Source organism: Equus caballus, chromosome 29, assembly GCF_041296265.1.
Source record: "Equus caballus isolate H_3958 breed thoroughbred chromosome 29, TB-T2T, whole genome shotgun sequence".
NCBI lineage: Eukaryota > Metazoa > Chordata > Mammalia > Perissodactyla > Equidae > Equus > Equus caballus.
Window position 1 is genome coordinate 25,494,150 of NC_091712.1, and position 17,669 is coordinate 25,511,818.

Sequence of the window (17,669 nt, forward strand, 5' to 3'; positions counted from 1 at the left end):
GCAATATATGAGGGTTCCAATTTCTCTACATCTTCACTAACACCCTTTGTTGTCTGTTTTTTTAATTATAGCCATCATTATGAGGATAAAGTATCTCTTTGTAGTTTTGATTTGCATTTGCCTAATGGCTAATGATGGTGAGCATCTTTTCATGTACTTATTGGCCATTTGCATATCTTCTTTGGAGAAATGTCTATTCAAATCCTTTGCCCACTGAAAAAAATGTTGTTGAGTTGTAAGAATTCTTTACATATTCTCTATATAAGTCCCTTGTCAGGTATAGGATTTGCAAATATTTTCTCCCATTCTCTTGGTTGTCTTTTCACTTACTTGCTGGTATTGCTTGTAACACAAGTCTTAAATTTCTATATAGATCATTTATCTATTTTTTCTTTTGTCACATGCTTTTTGGTGTCATATCTAAGGAACCATTAGCTAACCCAAGGTCACTAAAATTTATTCTTATTTTTTTAAAATAAGAGTTTTATGGTTTTAGCTCTTATATTTAGGTCTCTGACCTATTTTGAGCTAATTTTTTTAATCTTTGGTTTCATGTCTTTCATTCATTTTGTAAAATTCTTGGCCATTGTCTCTAAAAATATTGCTTCTGCTTCATTCTCTGTCTCCTTTTTCTCTAGGACTCCAGTTACCTATATCCTAGATTTATTCACTGTGTCCCACATGCCTTTTAAGCTCTGTTCTGTCTCTCCTTTGTTTTCTCTCTCTGTACTCAGTGTGGATATGTTTTCTTGACCTGTCCTCAAATTCACTAATCTTCTGTTCTGCTGTGTCCAGCCTACTGTTAAACCCATCCATTGAGTGCTTGATTTCAGATACTATATTTTCGAATTTGAAATTTTTCCACTGATTCTTTGTTATTGATACAATTTTCTCTTGAAATTCTGCATCTTTTCATCCATTTTGTCCCCTTTTCCTCTATTTTATAGTCAATCTCTCTATTTTATAATAGTTATCTTAAAGTACTTATCTGGACTCCAAGATCGGGCTTATCTGTGGGTCTGCTACTAGCTATTTTTTTTTTCTCTTGATTATTGGTCAAATTTTCCTGCTCTTCCCACATCTTATAATTTTTTTTTTATCATACGCCAGACTTTTACATAAAAAAAACTATAGACGACACAGATGATATTATCTTCCCCTAGAGAGGAAAACAGACAAATAGGGTGAGGGTCAGGGATCAGCTGGGTTGGGATTGGGGTGCAGTTTTAATAAGATTCAGCCCACACTGGTTTCTCTCAGTTCCTTGGGGGTGATTCCTCTGGGCTTTTTATAGAGAGACTGCAAGGTTTCTATCTCCTCAGCCTGCAGATTCAATTCTCCCTTAAGAGAAGTTTTAAACTTAGATCTTTAGGCTCCTACTCACACGACTTCAGAAACATTGCAAACGTCTTGAGGGGGAAGACTGCCTGTGTATTTGAGGCAGGCTCCTCCTTCTAGGCAGAGCGCATTTTGTATGCACTAGCAGAATGCGGGGAGAGTTTACTCTGCCTGCCAGGCCCAGTCCTGCAGCCTCCTGCAACACCCCCAGAATTCAGCAAATGTCCTGCGGGAAAGCTGGCTATATGTTTAGGGCTCCTCTATATTTCAAACCCATTACACAACTCACATGACTGTTAAACATTTCACTGGTTTCTCTTTTCCTGTGTAAACTCCCTCTGCCCAGGCCAAGCTTGATCAATCCAGGCCCAGAATCATTAAGCGTCACCAGAGAAGAAAACAGCTGGTGACTGTCAGCTCACTTAGTCCAGGCCTCAGCAAAAGAAGATTGATTCAATTGCATTGTCCTTTGGCGGACAACGACTGAACAAGCGAAGATGTCAAACTAGAAATCTAAATGTGAATATCACTGTGGTCTTTGCAGAGACCTGGACCAGAACAAGCAGGGACATCATTTCAGAGTGGACAAGTGTCACTGGAACTGAGCAGGCTGAAGCTTCAAGAGCAATACCTTATGGCAGTGAGAAGCAATAGCAGTCCTCCAGTTCTGTTTTAGCTTGGCCTGGGAAAGAGACTTTCAATGCAGTAAGTCCCTGGGGTTCTTGGACAATGTGAGAGTAGAACTCAAGAGGGAAATACTAGACTGTCTGCTAAAAGATCAGACCAAAACCCCTAAATCTGTGGCAATATGGCGCCGGGGTCAAAAGTTATATTGCATTTAATCCAGTGATCAAATTAGGAGAAAGGATAAGTGTTGAGATATTATGTAAAAGCAATGCTTAAGATTATTACTTTCATCTTACTTTGATGTTCTACTCATTAAATAAACAGTAAGCTAATTTAGAGACTTCATAAAGATGACTTTCACTTTAAGGAAACTGATATATCAAAAAGCAAACTAAAAAACTGTAGTAGGGGAAATGGTGGTGGTGGGAAGGTATTCACAGGGTTCAATTCAATTACAGTCATGCGCTGCGTAATGATGTTTCAGTCAATGACAGACCCCATATATGACAGTGGTCCCATTAGGTTAGTACTGTATAGCCTGGGTGTGTAGTAGGCTATACCATCTAGGTTTGTGTAAGTACTGCAGGGGAGGAAGAAATTTTCCTCTCCCCTTCTAGGTTCTTCTGGCTGGTCTAGGAATTAAACTGACATGAGACAGGTTAATAGGAGAAAAACAAATGAAAGTTTAATAACATGTATACACAGGAGAAATCCAGGAAAACTGAGTAACTTGCCAAAATGGCCAAAGCCCTCACCTTAAATACCGTCCTCAGCTAAAGACAAGAGAAGATGTGGAGGATGAGGATTTCACAGGTAGGTGAAAAGGAGCAAACATTTGGAAAACAAGTCTTTGTCTTGCCACACAGAAACAGAAGAACACAGAGGGAAGCCCAACAAACAGGCTTTTCTAGCTTCTTCCCCCATCTATCACCTAGTTCACGTGATGCTAAGGTGCCAGCTTGCTTCCTAAGACAGGTTTTTTTATTTGAATTCCTTTAGGCAGTTAAGGGAAAAGTAATAGGAAAAATTTTCCAAGTCTTGTATTTCTTAAAAATAATCAGCCTAAAATAATCCTCATGTTAAAGAGACACATTTTGGGGTGGCAAATTTTGCTCCCCTTCAGTACGCTCTATGATGTTCACACAACAACGAAATCACCTAACAACGAATTTCTCAGAACATGTCTCAGTCATTAAGCGACGCATGACTGTAATCAAATGCTGGCATGTGCTGTGCATTGTGCTCGGCACTGAGACACACAGAAAAGCTCATACTCCTTGCTGTAGACTGAATGCTTGTGTGCCCTCCAAATTCATATGTTGAGGTCCTAATCCCCAATTCGATGGTATGTGGAGGTGGGGCCTTTGGGAGATGATTGGTTTAGATGAGGTCATGATGGTACAGCCCCCACTGTGGGATTAGTGCCCTTATAAAAGGAAACAGGAGATCGCTTTCTCTCTCTCTCTCCTTTGCCCCTACTCCCACTGTGTGAGCGTACAGCAAGAAGGCAGGGGTCTGCAGTCCGGAAGAGGGCTGTTACTAGAACTCAGTTGTCATAGCACCCTGATCTCTGACTTCCCAGCCTCCAGAACTGTGAGAAATAAATATCTTTTGGTTAAGCCACCCAGTCTACAGTATTTTGTTATAGTAGCCCTAGCAGACTAAAACATCCCTGCTCTTGTATCTTTGAAAGGCAAGCCTCATGCTGAATCTGGAATGTGATTAATTCAAGCAGATATATTATTTTTAAGCAAAATATATTTGCATTCATTTATGATTATTTGAAAACATTTTTAAAACTCTGAAATAATAGAAGGATTTCTTCATTAAGATTTACTTCCTAGATACTGTTGTCCTAACCTTTGTCAAACATAGTACATTCTTACTATGAGAGAGAAAGTAGCTTTATCATTATCCTATTGAGCTTGGTTTAACTGGCCAGATCCAAGATGGGAAAAAGCATAAGTTCCAACTTTCAAAACTGGGAGAGCACCCTGAGTTATAAAAGTATGTTTTCTTCCCTTCTACTTACTCAAGAAGAGTAGGGAGTCAGGGAGGAGAAATGTGAGAAGGCTAAGAAGAAAACAAGGTTCATGCCAGAAAAAGCAACAGTGGTGGAGAAAAACAAATTACAAAGAGACTCAACAGAATCTAAAAGTAGGAGGCAAGATATTGGTGGGAAAGAGAAGAGGCTTTTAGCCTTAGTGTCTTTGAAAATAGACTTCAGTTGGGAAAGGAACCCCAATTGGAAGTGGGCTAAGGTGGATAGGCTACACTTCCTCTAAGCTTATGATTGAGTCACCCTGATTAATTTCTACCAGGCTGCCTATTTAACGGTATTATGCCTGGAAACCTTAATTTATAATTAGAAGTATACTTTCTGTCTTGGTTCAAATTCCATTTGTCAACAAATGAGAGGCATAAAGTGAAAGAAACACGAAAAGTTTATTTGAGGTCTCAAGAATTGCAATTTGGGGAGCACAGATCCAGGTAGAAACCAAAATCGTGTCCCACTAGAGAGAAAAAGTCAGGGGCTTTCAAAAGCAAAAACAGGAGGTTGTATTAAAAGAATTCTAATTGGGGTTAGGGGCAGAGAGCTAGTGTTAGCTGAACATTGACTATTGATTCCATCTTCAGAAAGTCCACACTCCTTAGTCTTTGTGATCAGGATGTCTGTTCTCCTGCTGACTTCTCAAACAATTGCTTGTAAAACAATTGCCATTTTGGTCGTGTCCAGGGTTCAAGTCAGCAAGACCGTTTCTCTGGAAAGGCAGCTCCGACTCCATTTTTAAATCGCTCCTCTATGGTCAATTTTGCCACATTCCTGTTCCACCTCTCTTAAAAGGACACTGTAGGCTACTCACTATATTGGCCCCTTTCAGGCCCTGCGTTCAATTCCTCCTGTGTCTTTGTTGATGGAATAATGAAAGGTACGGTACACAGGCAGTAATCAATAAATCAGTCTTCAAACATGCTTTTAGATTTCAATATCTGAGCGAGGGTCAGAAGGTAGCTGTTTCAGGGGAACTCTATAGTTTGGATATTCCAGGTAGATACAGGACGTGTATCATCGCCCAGATCTCTTAATCTGCGGAAACACACACACACAGCTCCTCCGTGCCCAGCAGCAACTGACAGGCATTTCTGGGAGGCCCAGATCTCGGTGCCCGGCTTCCCCACTTCCGGCCCCGCCCCCTCACCCGCGGTTGCTAGGAGACGTGATGTCACCGGAAGCGAGGCCGGGGATAGGCTGAGGCGAGGGGAAGCCGCTCCCCTCTGCAACCTCGGCGCCCGGCGCTGGCTCTCCAGCTGTTTGTAGGCCCTGGGGCGAGGGTCCGCGCAGGGAGAGCGGCTGTGCCCGGGCCGCGCACTCGCGCCGGTCCGCCCGCTCCCGCCGCCCCTGCCCTGCCGCTGGGCCGTTGGGCCGCGGGGCCGCTGCGCCGGCGACTCCGGGGCGGCCGCCCTGCCTCTGCCTGCGAGGCTCCGTTCCCACAGCCCGCGCTGCCCGCCACGTCCGCGCTCTCGGCCACCGGCGCTGCGCGGCGGGTGACCTTCCCCAGCCCAGCGCGATGCCGGCTGCCTGCTCCGCGCCGGCCCGGCTGCCTCGGCGCCGCCGGTTCCCGCTCGTGTCGTGCCCGCCGCCGCGGCTGTCGCTGCTGCTGCTGCTGCTGCTGGCGGCCGCGGGGCCGGCGCGCGGCTGGGAGAGCGGCGACCTGGAGTTGTTCGACTTGGTGGAGGAGGTGCAGCTCAACTTCTACGAGTTCCTCGGGGTCCAGCAGGTGAGCGGGCCGCCGGCCCACCGAGCGCCGCGCCTCCCCCGGCGCCTGCCGGGCAGAAACGTGCCGATCGCGGCGCAAAGGAGGGGCTGGGGCGCGCTTGGACCCGCTTCCTCCCAGGGAGGCGGGCAGGACTTGGTCACGCTGGGCACTGGCTGCCCTCCTCTGCGCGGTCCGCCAGGGTCTCCCCGGGCCAGCCTCAGAAGGAATGGTCCGCCTCCCCCATTCCTCACCGCCCTGTCCCCTTCTCAAGCTCCGGTCCCGGTGACAGGCTGGACGGTGCCCCCGCCTGTGGTGGCGGTGATACCTTCTCTAACCTCTGCCATCCTGGGGCAGATCCTCCCACCCAGCTGTGCTGGAGGAAGAAGGAAGAGAGTGTGGGTAGACCTTGTCCACCCACCCTTTCCTTTCCTGCCCCCTGAACGTAGGAAAGAGTTGCCAGCTCCCTAAATTTTCACCTTCCCCGTTACGCTTATCCTTGTTTTAGCTGCCTCCTTTCCTCTGCCTTTCTGGGAAGATAGGAGTGCATTTTGGTCGGCGTCTGTGTTGCAGAAGTTTCTCTTGCACTGTGCTTTGGAATCTGTTTAGCCCGTGGTTCAGGGTTCGCATCACAGTTTAGAAATCTGTTGGAACTTGAAGCCCCTACCGTGTGGGTCCTGGAACTCAGAGAAGGAGCTGTGAGGTTTTCTGGGCAGTAAGGGCGCTTGGGGTGCTACAGGAAGAGAAGCCCAACCAGTAACGCAGGATCGTCTCTTTTTTTCTTTTCCTTTCGTTTCCTTTCCTTTCCTTTTTTTTAACGTGAGACTTTAGTCCGTTTCTTGCTATTTACACCCCCCCCCCCACCCGGAGAGGTAAGGGTAGATATCCAGTCTCTATCTGAATCCTACTGTGAAGGAGATGATGTTTCCCTGATTTAAGGATTATGAGGTGAAAGACTTAGAATTTCACACGATCTGGTAGAGCCCTTCATAAAATGCTTTGAATAGTTGTGGGTGTAAAAAAAATTGTTTACCAACAATTGTCATTTAAGGCACACTTCACATGACTAGATGTGAAATGTACATTTTCCCCGTATAGATTACTGTTGAGCTTAACACTAAATGGAAGTTTACATTTCAATTAAATATAATTGAATATAAAATTCCTGTTGCCATGGCACCATGATTTTAACAATTTCATTTTTGTAAGAGTTATAAAGTATAAGCATTTCACACTTCAAATTCTTATATGCAAACAATTATGTAATGACTGTCTATATTCATTACCTTCACCTGATGCCACTTGCTGCTCACAGAGACGAAATGTATCTCATTTTCAAAGTAAATGATGATGCAATATGTATAAAAATCATTAGTGAAAATATAACTCTGAAGACTTTTAAGAATGCCTTTATTATTGAGAATATTTGTTAGAATTTATCCTGTTTGATTAAATTCTGTAGCTAGAGAGAGTCATGCACATAACCTATCCAAAGATCTTGAAGGTGCTTTCCAGTTATTCTTGGAAAATTAAACCCCTTTAAGAGAATACAGAAACTTAGTAGCAGTATTTTAAATTTTAGATTATGTGACCTAGCTTGCATGTGAACTCTCATAGAATTTTCATTTTATAATTTCATGCAATTTAATTTGCAGAGTTAATTAGGCAGGGTGAACAGCCAGAGCACTTAACTATATGGGCAAAGATGGGAAAATAAAAAAGCGTAGATAATCGGGAAGATTCTATGTCAACATAGAATTTGAAAAGAAGGATTCAGAAAATGTTTTAATCTGTGTTTCTCTGCCTAGCTGTGTTGAAATTGGAAAGAATGCCAGAAGAAATTTCATTCTACCTAAGCAGGGAAACTGATTGGAACAAGTTCTTTATGCGACATTGAATCTTAACTTTCTTGGAGGACTGTCAGGGGGCCAGGAATTTGGTAGGGACAAATGCAGCCTGTCTTAGGTCCTTAATGTATAGTTTTCAGGCCAGAGCCACCCAGTCTTTTGGTGACTAGCCGGCCATGAGGGACCAGGACAAAGTAGGTAGGTTACTCAGAGTGGTGGCGTGGCTCTATGCATTTATCAGTTTGTTGTTCATTCAACAGGTTTATTTACACTAAAGTGTAAGCGCTGGGAGTTGGCTGGTGTATAAAACAAAACCCATGAAACTCACATTTTATTAGGGGCGAACTGATGGTAAACAACCAAACAAGTAAATATAAATGTCAGATGGTCAGAGAAGGCCTCTGAAGGAAGTACGGGGAAGAGCCACGTCAGTAAGTAGGGGAAGAGTGTTCAAGGAAGGCAGAAAGTATGTGCAAAGGCCTTGAGGCAGGAGCTTGCTTGGTGTTGGAGGAATAGCAAGGCAGCCAATGTGGCTGGAGCAGGGTGAGAGATGAGGACAGTAATAAGAGTTGAGATTAGAGTCCTGGGGATCAGGGGAAAATCTTGTAGGGCTTTGTAAGCCAGTATAAAACTTGGGCTCTTACTTATAAGTAAGTTGGGGATCTACTGGGGGGAGGGGCAGGTTGAACAGAAGAGGTACGTGATTTGACATAAATTTCAAAATGATCACTTTATTGTGCTGAGGATTGTCTGTATGTACGTCATTAGTTACTTAGAGGGATATTTGTGGTGTAGAATTTGTGGTATAGAATGTGGAGTGGACCTGGGTGGTGCAAAGTAGTCTGATTCTGGATTTAGTTTGAACATAGAGCTGACAAAATTTTACTGATTAAATGTGGGATGTGAGAAAAAAGGACAAGTTGAGGATAATTGTAAAGCTTTTGACCTCAGTAACTGAATAAATGGTTGTCTAATTGCAGTTGCCACTTACTGAGATGGAGAAACCTGCAATAGAAGCAGGTTTGGTTCGGGGAAAATAGGAATTTGGTTTTGGTCATGTTGATTTTGAGGCGTCTATTAAATATTCAAGCGGAGCTGGCATATAGGCAGTTGGTTATAAAGGTCTGGAGCTGCAGGAAGAAAGGCTTAGGGCTGAGGATGTAAATTTGGGAGTCCCTGGCACTTTGAAGGTAAATTGAAGCCAGGAAACTGGGAACTGCGTAAGTTCACCAGGAGAGTGGATGTAAAAGGAGATGAGAGGTCTGGGAGCTAAGCCATGGAGATTCCCAACTTTAAGAGTCAGGGAGATGAGGAGGAATCAGCAAAGGAGATGGAGAAGGAACAGCCAGTGAAGTAGGAGGCAAACAAAGAAAAGCTGGTCTCTTTCAAGTCAAGTGAAGAAAGTATTTTTAAGAGGAGAAAGTGATCAGCTGAGTTAAATGCCGATGATAATTCAAATAAGGTGAGTTCTGAGAATTGCCTGTTGAATTTAATGGTGCAGAGGTCACTGGCTACCACAGCAAGAGCTGTTTCAGTGGCGTGGTGAGGTCAATAGTCTGGGTAGATTGGGTTCAGCAGAGAAGGAAGGGGAAGAATTGGAAACAGTTAATGTAAAAAATTCTTTTGAGATATGCACACTTGAGACTAGAAGCCAGGGATGAAAGTGACTGCCTGTGGCGGCCACGTTACCCCATTCTACCAGGTCTAAAATAGTTAGCTCGGTCACTTCCTAAACTCTGAAATTGGAATAATCAATGACTTTTAGAACTTGGACCAGGCCACCTTCTGACTTATGACCTGGGGCAAGTTAGTTGCTTCATTTTTAGGACAAATATTATATTTATTTATTTACTTCGTAGTTAAGCATATAGTAGACACTTAAATATTTATTGAATGAAGAAATATAAACATGGTAACTAAAACTAAAGAGTAGTTCCCCGAATGAGTTGTTGCTGGACACTTTTTACTCAACAGGTTATATTTATATTTGGGCTTTTATAGCCCTCGTACAGTGAAGGAACCCCTTTCTGTAGATTTCTAGATTTCAGATTGCTTCTAGAAGCTTTGGAATGGATTCCAGAAGTCTTCATGGGAGGGGTGCATAGAGGTAACATACCAGAGGTTCATCCTATTTTTAGAATGACTGCAGTGGTTCATGGGCATCCCAATTTGGATTTTGCATCTTTTCAGAGGAGGTAGGGTGGAAGATTAGAGGAGTGAAGGAAAAGAGATGTATAATTGAGGTATCTTTCATTAGTAACGTCAATTCTGGCTCTCCACACATTATTTATATTTCCTCTAACAGCTCCTGCTCCTTGTACCCCTGTATTCCTTGTGGGATCAATGGCAATTCTGTTTTTTTTTCTATTGTCTTTTGGGACCGTGACTTTCCATTGCTTTGTACAGTGTTCTAGCCAACAATAAATATTTCATAGTCATTTAAAAATCTGGGAGTTGAACTTGTGTTAAGCTAAGTTATTTTCAGTTTTGCACTGTTTACTTTCTGAAGAAGTCAGAGTCGTCTTCCTGGTGCCAGTCAGTCATTACAGATTCCTATTAATAGAGCTAGGAAATGTGCTTCTTTCTCTTATAAAATTTATTTATAACTGCATCCTTACGTTAAATGAAGGCTGAAACTTGGTTAAAAGAAGAAAAGCTATTATTAAGTGACGTGCTTACAAAATATTGGATTTTCACTTTTTAATCAGAATTAATAAACCCTTTAAGCTCTTTCAATCTGTATTTTAAATGTGCAGAATAGCAGCCTGTGTTAGGTAGGGGCAGTTATGCCCACTCATCCTATGTCCAGGGGGAGGGACTGCCCTACAGAGACGCTGCTGATCTCTTGACCCATCTCTTACATCTTTCCGTGCAGGGCGATTGCCTTTGGTCTGTTTTGCTTGATTGGGGAAAGCCAGTCACTCAAAAAGCTATAAGCTGTGGCAGACACTTTCTCTGCCCCAGACTAGTAAAGCCGTGATGCTGGCCGGACTTTCTCTTGAGCAGGCTATCTCAAAGTCTAGACTGGACAGGCCAGGGCAGAAAATGCTAGCAAGCCCATTTGGCCCTCATACTTAATCTAAATTCTCCAGCAGCTTTTCAGCAATAAAGGTGGTATTTGATTTCTGTCTGCCCGACTTCTGTGTCCTCTTGGTGTTTTTAGATGGGAAAAAGCATAAAGTCAGAATGGGGCCTTCTCAAACCCTGGCATAGTCCTTTTTAGAAATAGAGATGAAGATCTCTTTCATCAATGACTGGTGAACACGTACTGTGATTATCAGTTATCTCCAATGAACCTTTGGTGGATTCCACTGAGCTTGTGGTGTTCGTTGAATATACTTCAGTCTGCGTTCTTCTGGTCTTCTATATGTCTGATGTAGGCATATCATGCATAGAGCTGAGTAAATACTAGTTTTACTTGTATCCATCTTTGCATCAGATTGGATGTTGTAAAATTAGTTTTCTTTTCTTGTGTACGAGCTGTTTAGTGGAGGTTGCCTGGGCATATTTTATGGGATAAAGCAAGTCTATTGTGAAAATTTGCCACATAATCTGGAACTGATGAAACAGAAATCCTCGTAGTTCTGAGTTTCCTTTTTCCTTTTATGCCATTCTGAGGTTTTTTGTCTTTACAGGATTTATGAGAACACTCCTAGAATCTTTTATCTTTTCTTATTCATAGATATACGCTAAGTTGAACTGGGAAATTGGAATTGGCCTCTGTTATTACAATTATTCTTAGACATATATTCTAAACTCTTTTTGTGTAGGTTACCAGTTTACCCAGTGATTGGTGTAATGTGATGAATTTCAAAATCATGTTTTATTCAGTGTCAGGAATGAAACGGGGGGTTGGAGTGGTGAGGAGGGTCCATGTTTGACGTGGTGGTTGCTGAGAGGAGAACTTATGTGGCAGTTACAAGCAACACCAATACAAGTAGTTTCATAAGATGCCCAGTATCTAGACTAAGCCTGTTCTCAGCTTTGTTATGTTTTCTATCAACGAACTACTTATGCCACGAACTGCTACTCTATGGTCTTGGGAATCTTTTTCTAAGCCAGGCGTTATTGAATCTATTTGGATAGTAATGACATCAGTTAATTCCACCCAGAATTAGAAACAGTTCTAAGGCTTTCTTGTATAGAAATGTGCGGAGATGGAAGAAAAGAGTTGCAGTGAAAAGAGAGACTTCTGATTGGGTGAAGCAGGACCCTAGACCATGTTATAATGAAGCTATAATCATATATATTTTCAAAACCTTTCTTTATTTTCATCAAAATACTTGTGAAAGATGGGTCCTATAGTAATGAATGTAAAAAATACAATTACTGTGTTTTAAGTAACATTACTGTTCCACTTTAAGAGTTCAATATTTGAGATTTTTACTTATAGTCACTGTAATTTTTATCTAAGAATATCATTAGGACTTAATTGGAAATTTAATCTAGAATTTGTGTCTCATTCCCATCCTGCTTAATACCAAGTTAAATAAGGTTAGGATTCGTTCAGTTATTCAGTAAGCATTTCTGAGAACCACCATCCAGCAGCTGGAATTTCATAGGTAATCAGGCATGTTGCAAAAGTAAGGGCATGCCCTGGGCCACGTTTCCAGTTAGAGAGAATATGTGTATAAAACAATATGCTTCATTATTAGACGGATGCCCATTGTAGTGCCACTGAGGCAGTAGGCAGAAAGCTCTCTGCAGCTACACAGTCAGCTGTAGAATTTGAATTAAATATTAAACGTAAGAGTCTGAGATCAAGAATTAAATGAAAGGCATGTCATAGAGTGAGCAGCAGTATACAATGGAAAAGCAGCAGTATTAAAATGCCCTTGAGAGCAAACACTACAATTCTACAAAGGAGTAATTTCCTCAGTTAAACAAATTCTGGAATACATACAGCTCCTGGTCATAGAAGGCACAAGAATTTTAAAAAGCTGCATGTCTACTGTGGCATGTACAGTGAGCAGTAGTAAAAAAGAGTTAAGACCAGGGGGCTGCTGGCGTAGTGGTTAAGTTTACGTGTTCTGCTTTGCTGGCCCATAGTTCCCTGGTTTGGGCACAGACCTACACACTGCTCATCAAACCATGCTGTGGCAGCATCCTGCATACAAAATAGAGAAAGACTGGCACAGATGTTAGCTCAGTGACAATCTTCCTCAAGCAAAAAGAGAAAGATTGGCACAGATGTTAGCTCAGTGACAATCTTCCTGAAGCAAAAAGCGAAAGATTGGCAACAGATGTTAGCTCAGGGCCAATCTTGCTCACCAAAAGAAAATGAGTTAAGAGCAGAAAGATCATTATTATCCTATACTGAGAAGGTCTGAACAGACCATAGAGAAATCCTAGGGTCCACAGACATGACTGTTAAGGAAGAGACTTCTTATTTCTAGCAATCTTTAAGGACTAAAAAGCTATCCCAGGACCAATTGAATTTATACGTTACCAAGAAGCCTTTGACTTCAGGGAATTAAAAAAATCGCAAATCTTATTACAGTTATTTTCAATTGCCACACTTTTAGTTAACACATAAAAAGATTAGTATTTAGGTTCTTCTCTGACTTTAAGTAGTATTTTTTGTTAATATTTGGTGATTAAATTTGATTTAAGGAAACTAATGTATGTATGTATAATGCGGGATGACTGGAAATTGTGATTTTACTTGTAGTTAAGTATATCATATCTTATAGTATTTTGCTATGGACCTCTTATCTACAGTAGGAAATAGATTTCCTGTGTTTACATAAAGCATTTTAGTTTAGACATTTGTAAAGTCCGAAAGACTGCCATGCTGTGCAGGGCTGTGGGAATTCTGCAGAATTAGTGTCTGACTTCGTGTCACGTCTTTGGAAGTATATGAGGTTAAACTTAGAGTAAATTAGGTTGATCTTGAAATCAGTTATTGTGGAAAGCTTCACAGGTTTTCAGCAATGCTGCCATCTCTCAAAACATCGTTGAAACTTCTTATTTTGAATTGCCTTCAAAGCCTGCAGCCTATTTGTCAGATTATCTTCATTAATAGTAAACCTTCAAGATGGATTTGAGTTTTAGTTACAGCTAATAGTCACATGGAGCTAAATATGATGACTAAATTGGGTGAGCAAGCTGGGTAAAAACAGATCGGGTTGATAAAGAGATCCGAACATGAATTTCATGTTAGGCTCATAAATTGGTTTGAGAACTGTTCTCAAAGAAGAGTTCCAGAGAAGTTTGGAGGGCTAGCAACATGAAGTAAATCTGTAGCCTTACACAGTACCAGAATGTATTCCAGTAAATGACTTCTGGGGTACTTACTACTTTGTGGGTAGCAAATTTTTAGATTTTTTTATCTATGGGAGAAAGATATATAAATAAAAATTATCTTAATTTTAGAGAGGTAGGAAAATATTGCGCTAGAAGAAAATATTCTAATTATTCACCTGCTTTTAATATTAAAAACAAGGATGATAAAAATATTTGTTATATAATATTTCTGTAATAAAACTAGTTAAAGCAAGTGCCAGAGGAATCAGAATAATGTTAGAGGTAGTAGCTGAGACTATAACTGAGGGAGAAAGTAGGTATAAACAGGGAGAGGGAAATATACACAGGAAAAACTGCATAAATACAAATATAAGTGGTAATGGAGTAACATCTCCATCTTGTGGCCTTCTTTGGATATTGTCATTAAAAATATTGAGGGGTTGTATTTTCACAACGGTAGGCACAAGTAAGAATAAAATATGAGTCAGGCGAAAATAAAATACAGCTGAGAGATTTTTTTGCAGTATTTTGCCAGGGACCTTTAAGACCAGCTTCCCAACTGGTGTGTAGCAAGCAGGTGTGCTGAGAGCAGTGCCCTTGCTCGAGCAGTCTTAACAGTTCATTCCAGGGCGTCTAATTGTGAAGTGCCATGGCCTGAAAAAGGTTGGAAAAGCACTGTGAAGGCACGGAGTTCTGATGTTTTTCTTTCAGAGGAAAATTTATAAGCTTATATCTATATATATGCACACACACACATATCAATATAAAATTGTTCTATAAAATTAGTTTTATAAACATCTCTGCTATACTAAAGATCCCCTTATTCAGCTCTCATAGAAGCAAAAGTATTATTTAACATACTGGTGAGACAATCTGGACACAAAAGGAATCAAGAAGTCTGTGATGAGTTGGCACCCTTCAGTTACTTGTTTACTTACTCTGGATGGTGGAATGATCTGCGGTAACTCGGCGGACGCTTTATAATCATTTGTAACAATCCGCTGTGTGAAGAGGACACAAATGACTTTGGAATATGTAAGTATACAAATTCTGAGTAGACTAATATTTTGTGACACTAGGAGATAAGGTAATATTTTACTTACAAATCCTGATTGACATCTTTCAGATTTTTGACAGATGGCAGACTTTTTCAAGCCAACCGTACTTTGTGACTGATATGTAACACGAGCCACATATGTGCTTTAAAATTTTATAAAAGCCACATTTAAAAAAGTAAAAAACAAACAGGAGATATTAATTTTAACATTATATTTTATGTAATCCAATGAATCAAAAACATTATTTCAATCCCACAACTAGAAGGACCTGCAACTAAGATATACAGCTGTGTACAGTGGGGGTTTGGGGAAATAAAGCAGAAAAAGAAAAACAACATTATTTCAACATATAATCACATTTTAAAAACTTATTAATGAGACATTTCACATTCTGTCTCTTTTGCTAGGTCTTTAAAATCCTGTATGTATTTTACATTTATACTTCTAGCAGACTTCAATTCAGATGCTAAATTTTGATTGAAAATACTTGATCTGAAGTGAGGTTTCGTAAGATGTGTAGCTAACAAGTAGACTCATGTACCCACTTCTTCCCTGAATCAAGTACTGTTTTAAAAATTTAAATATAAATTAATCAAATAAAAGTAAAAATTTGGTTTCTGAGTTGTACTAGCACATTTCAAGATGGCTAATGGCTACCACACTGGATAGCACGGCCTCAAAGGGTTAACATTTCTGTGTTGTGTAGATCTATCTAAATATTTCTGGATAAAATCACTGATTACTGTTTTCCTTTTGTCAGGGGCATAGTTTGTAGTTTTCTTTTTTAAGCCAGTGTAGTTTTTGTTATTTTGGTTTGTTTTTATTTTTTTTTAGTAGTTTTTTTTTTAAGCAAGTGTAGTTTTTGTTATTTTGGTTTGTTTTTATTTTTTTTTTAGTATTTTTTTTTAAAGATTTTTGAATTTTTTCCTCTTTCTCCCCAAAGACCCCCGGTACATAGTTGTATATTCTTCGTTGTGGGTCCTTCTAGCTGTGGCATGTGGGATGCTGCCTCAGCGTGGTTTGATGGGCAGTGCCGTGTCCGCGCCCAGGATTCAAACCAACGAAACACTGGGCTGCCTGCAGTGGAGCGCGCGAACTCAACCACTCAGCCACGGGGCCAGCCCCTTTGTTTTGTTTTTAGATTGTTCCAATTGTGCTAGCTATCATCTCCCTAGTTAGTTGTCTGTACGTTTTGTCCGTTCTTCTCTTGGCCTGTGAAGGCTGTTGGTATAGTCCTCGCTGCTCTTCTAGGAACAATGGGTGCAGAACATCCATGCGTAGGGGCCTGCTCAGGGTGTTTTTAGGTAATCAGTTTAATTCAAATTGATCATTTACTTTTGCTTACTTGCCTGTTATATTTTATGATTCTCACAGTGTTTTAACTTAATATATTAGGTCTTTAATGATGCTCTGACCAAGAAATCACCAGTGTTCCTACTTTGTAAATGTTAACTTTGAGGTTGCCCCTTCTCCCTATTTATTCTGAAACTCATCCATCAAATACATTGCTAGCCGTGGAACATTCACTGTATTCTCTCCTGCCATCTATTTTGCTTATTATAATATGTTTAATTAAATGATTTTAAAAAGAGATTTCCAGATGCAGTTCTGTTTGCATGCCCCTCTTTGGACTCTGTGTGATGTCAATCACGGGTTCCTGCATCGCCCTTTTTTACTAGCTGCCTCTGCCACCTCTCCATCGCTCCCAGTAAGTCCTGCTTTCCTTTGGACTGGGTGATTAATTGCCAGTCTTTTTGCCTTTGCCTTTTGTAATTTCATAAGCAACTGAGGAAAAGAAGTAGAGCTCAATATTGATGGTTCGTATGCCTAGCTATTGTTGTTTTAAATAGTCTTGGCATAAGAAAGAAATTGCACTGGGGTCAGAGATGTTAAGAATTCTTTGCTGATGGGAAAAAAACAACAAAAACAAAAATTAAAGAACTGATAATAGAATCCTGCAGTTGGAAGAGACTTCACCAATATCTAACCTGTTTCCTCATGTAGGAATCTCTTCTGTAGCTCTCCCAACAGGTGGTCATCCAGCCTGTTTTATTTATGTCCAACAGTGGGGATTATGAAACAACCGGTTAAGTTTTTGGTTAATAGTACTCACTGGAGGTTTTATTCTTATGTAAAGCCAAAATCATAAATAATTCTCATACCTACTTTCAACTTAATTTGCGGTCTTCTTTTGGAGTACCCCTGAATATATATTCCCTCTAAATTGTTTTTCTGAAATGCCTTAAAATAAAATGCACAAGGGAAATAATTACTTGTTGATTGTCTCCACAGCCATCGGGTTATTAAAAAAATTTTTTTAAAAACCACTGTTCTTTGGATAGCAATTATACCTCAATAAAGCTGTTTAAGAAAAATATTGGCAAGCCGAGGGGCCTATTTGGTTTCGTGGTCTTTAGATATGGGCTGAGTCCACCCTCGAGAAGACCCAAGCCACCATACTTATGGTTGTCTTGGAACTACGCTAAGCGTGATTTGAGGTTACTGTAAATAATTCCCTGGGCTCATCAAAGTCAGCAGCAGGAAATTTCTGGAAGCTGAAAACATAAGATGATTTGGGGTATGCCGGCTTTGGTAATATGGACCACAGGATTAATTTAATTAAAATTGGACCCAGAAGTTGTTACAGACTCTTAAAGCGGGGCTCCAGTGTGCAGTTGTGCTGGTTCAGGCCTATCATTGTGATATAAAAATGTTTTAGACTTTGAGATTATTAGGAAGAATTGCACATAGGTGGTTAAACTGAAGGAAATAATTTCTTTCGTAATTGAAAGGTTGTA

The 17,669-nt window shown here is 40.7% G+C and overlaps 1 protein-coding gene across 1 annotated transcript in view; it reads left to right on the forward strand.

Annotated features, from left to right (window-relative positions):
* The first annotated feature begins 5,172 nt into the window (after positions 1–5,172).
* Positions 5,173–17,669, forward strand: part of DNAJC1 (DnaJ heat shock protein family (Hsp40) member C1) — a 188,694-nt gene continuing 176,197 nt past the window's right edge. The window contains exon 1 of the mRNA XM_023632108.2: positions 5,173–5,744. Coding sequence (XP_023487876.1) covers positions 5,535–5,744 — 210 coding nt within the window. The 5' untranslated portion in view covers positions 5,173–5,534. The remainder of the gene's footprint in view (positions 5,745–17,669) is intronic.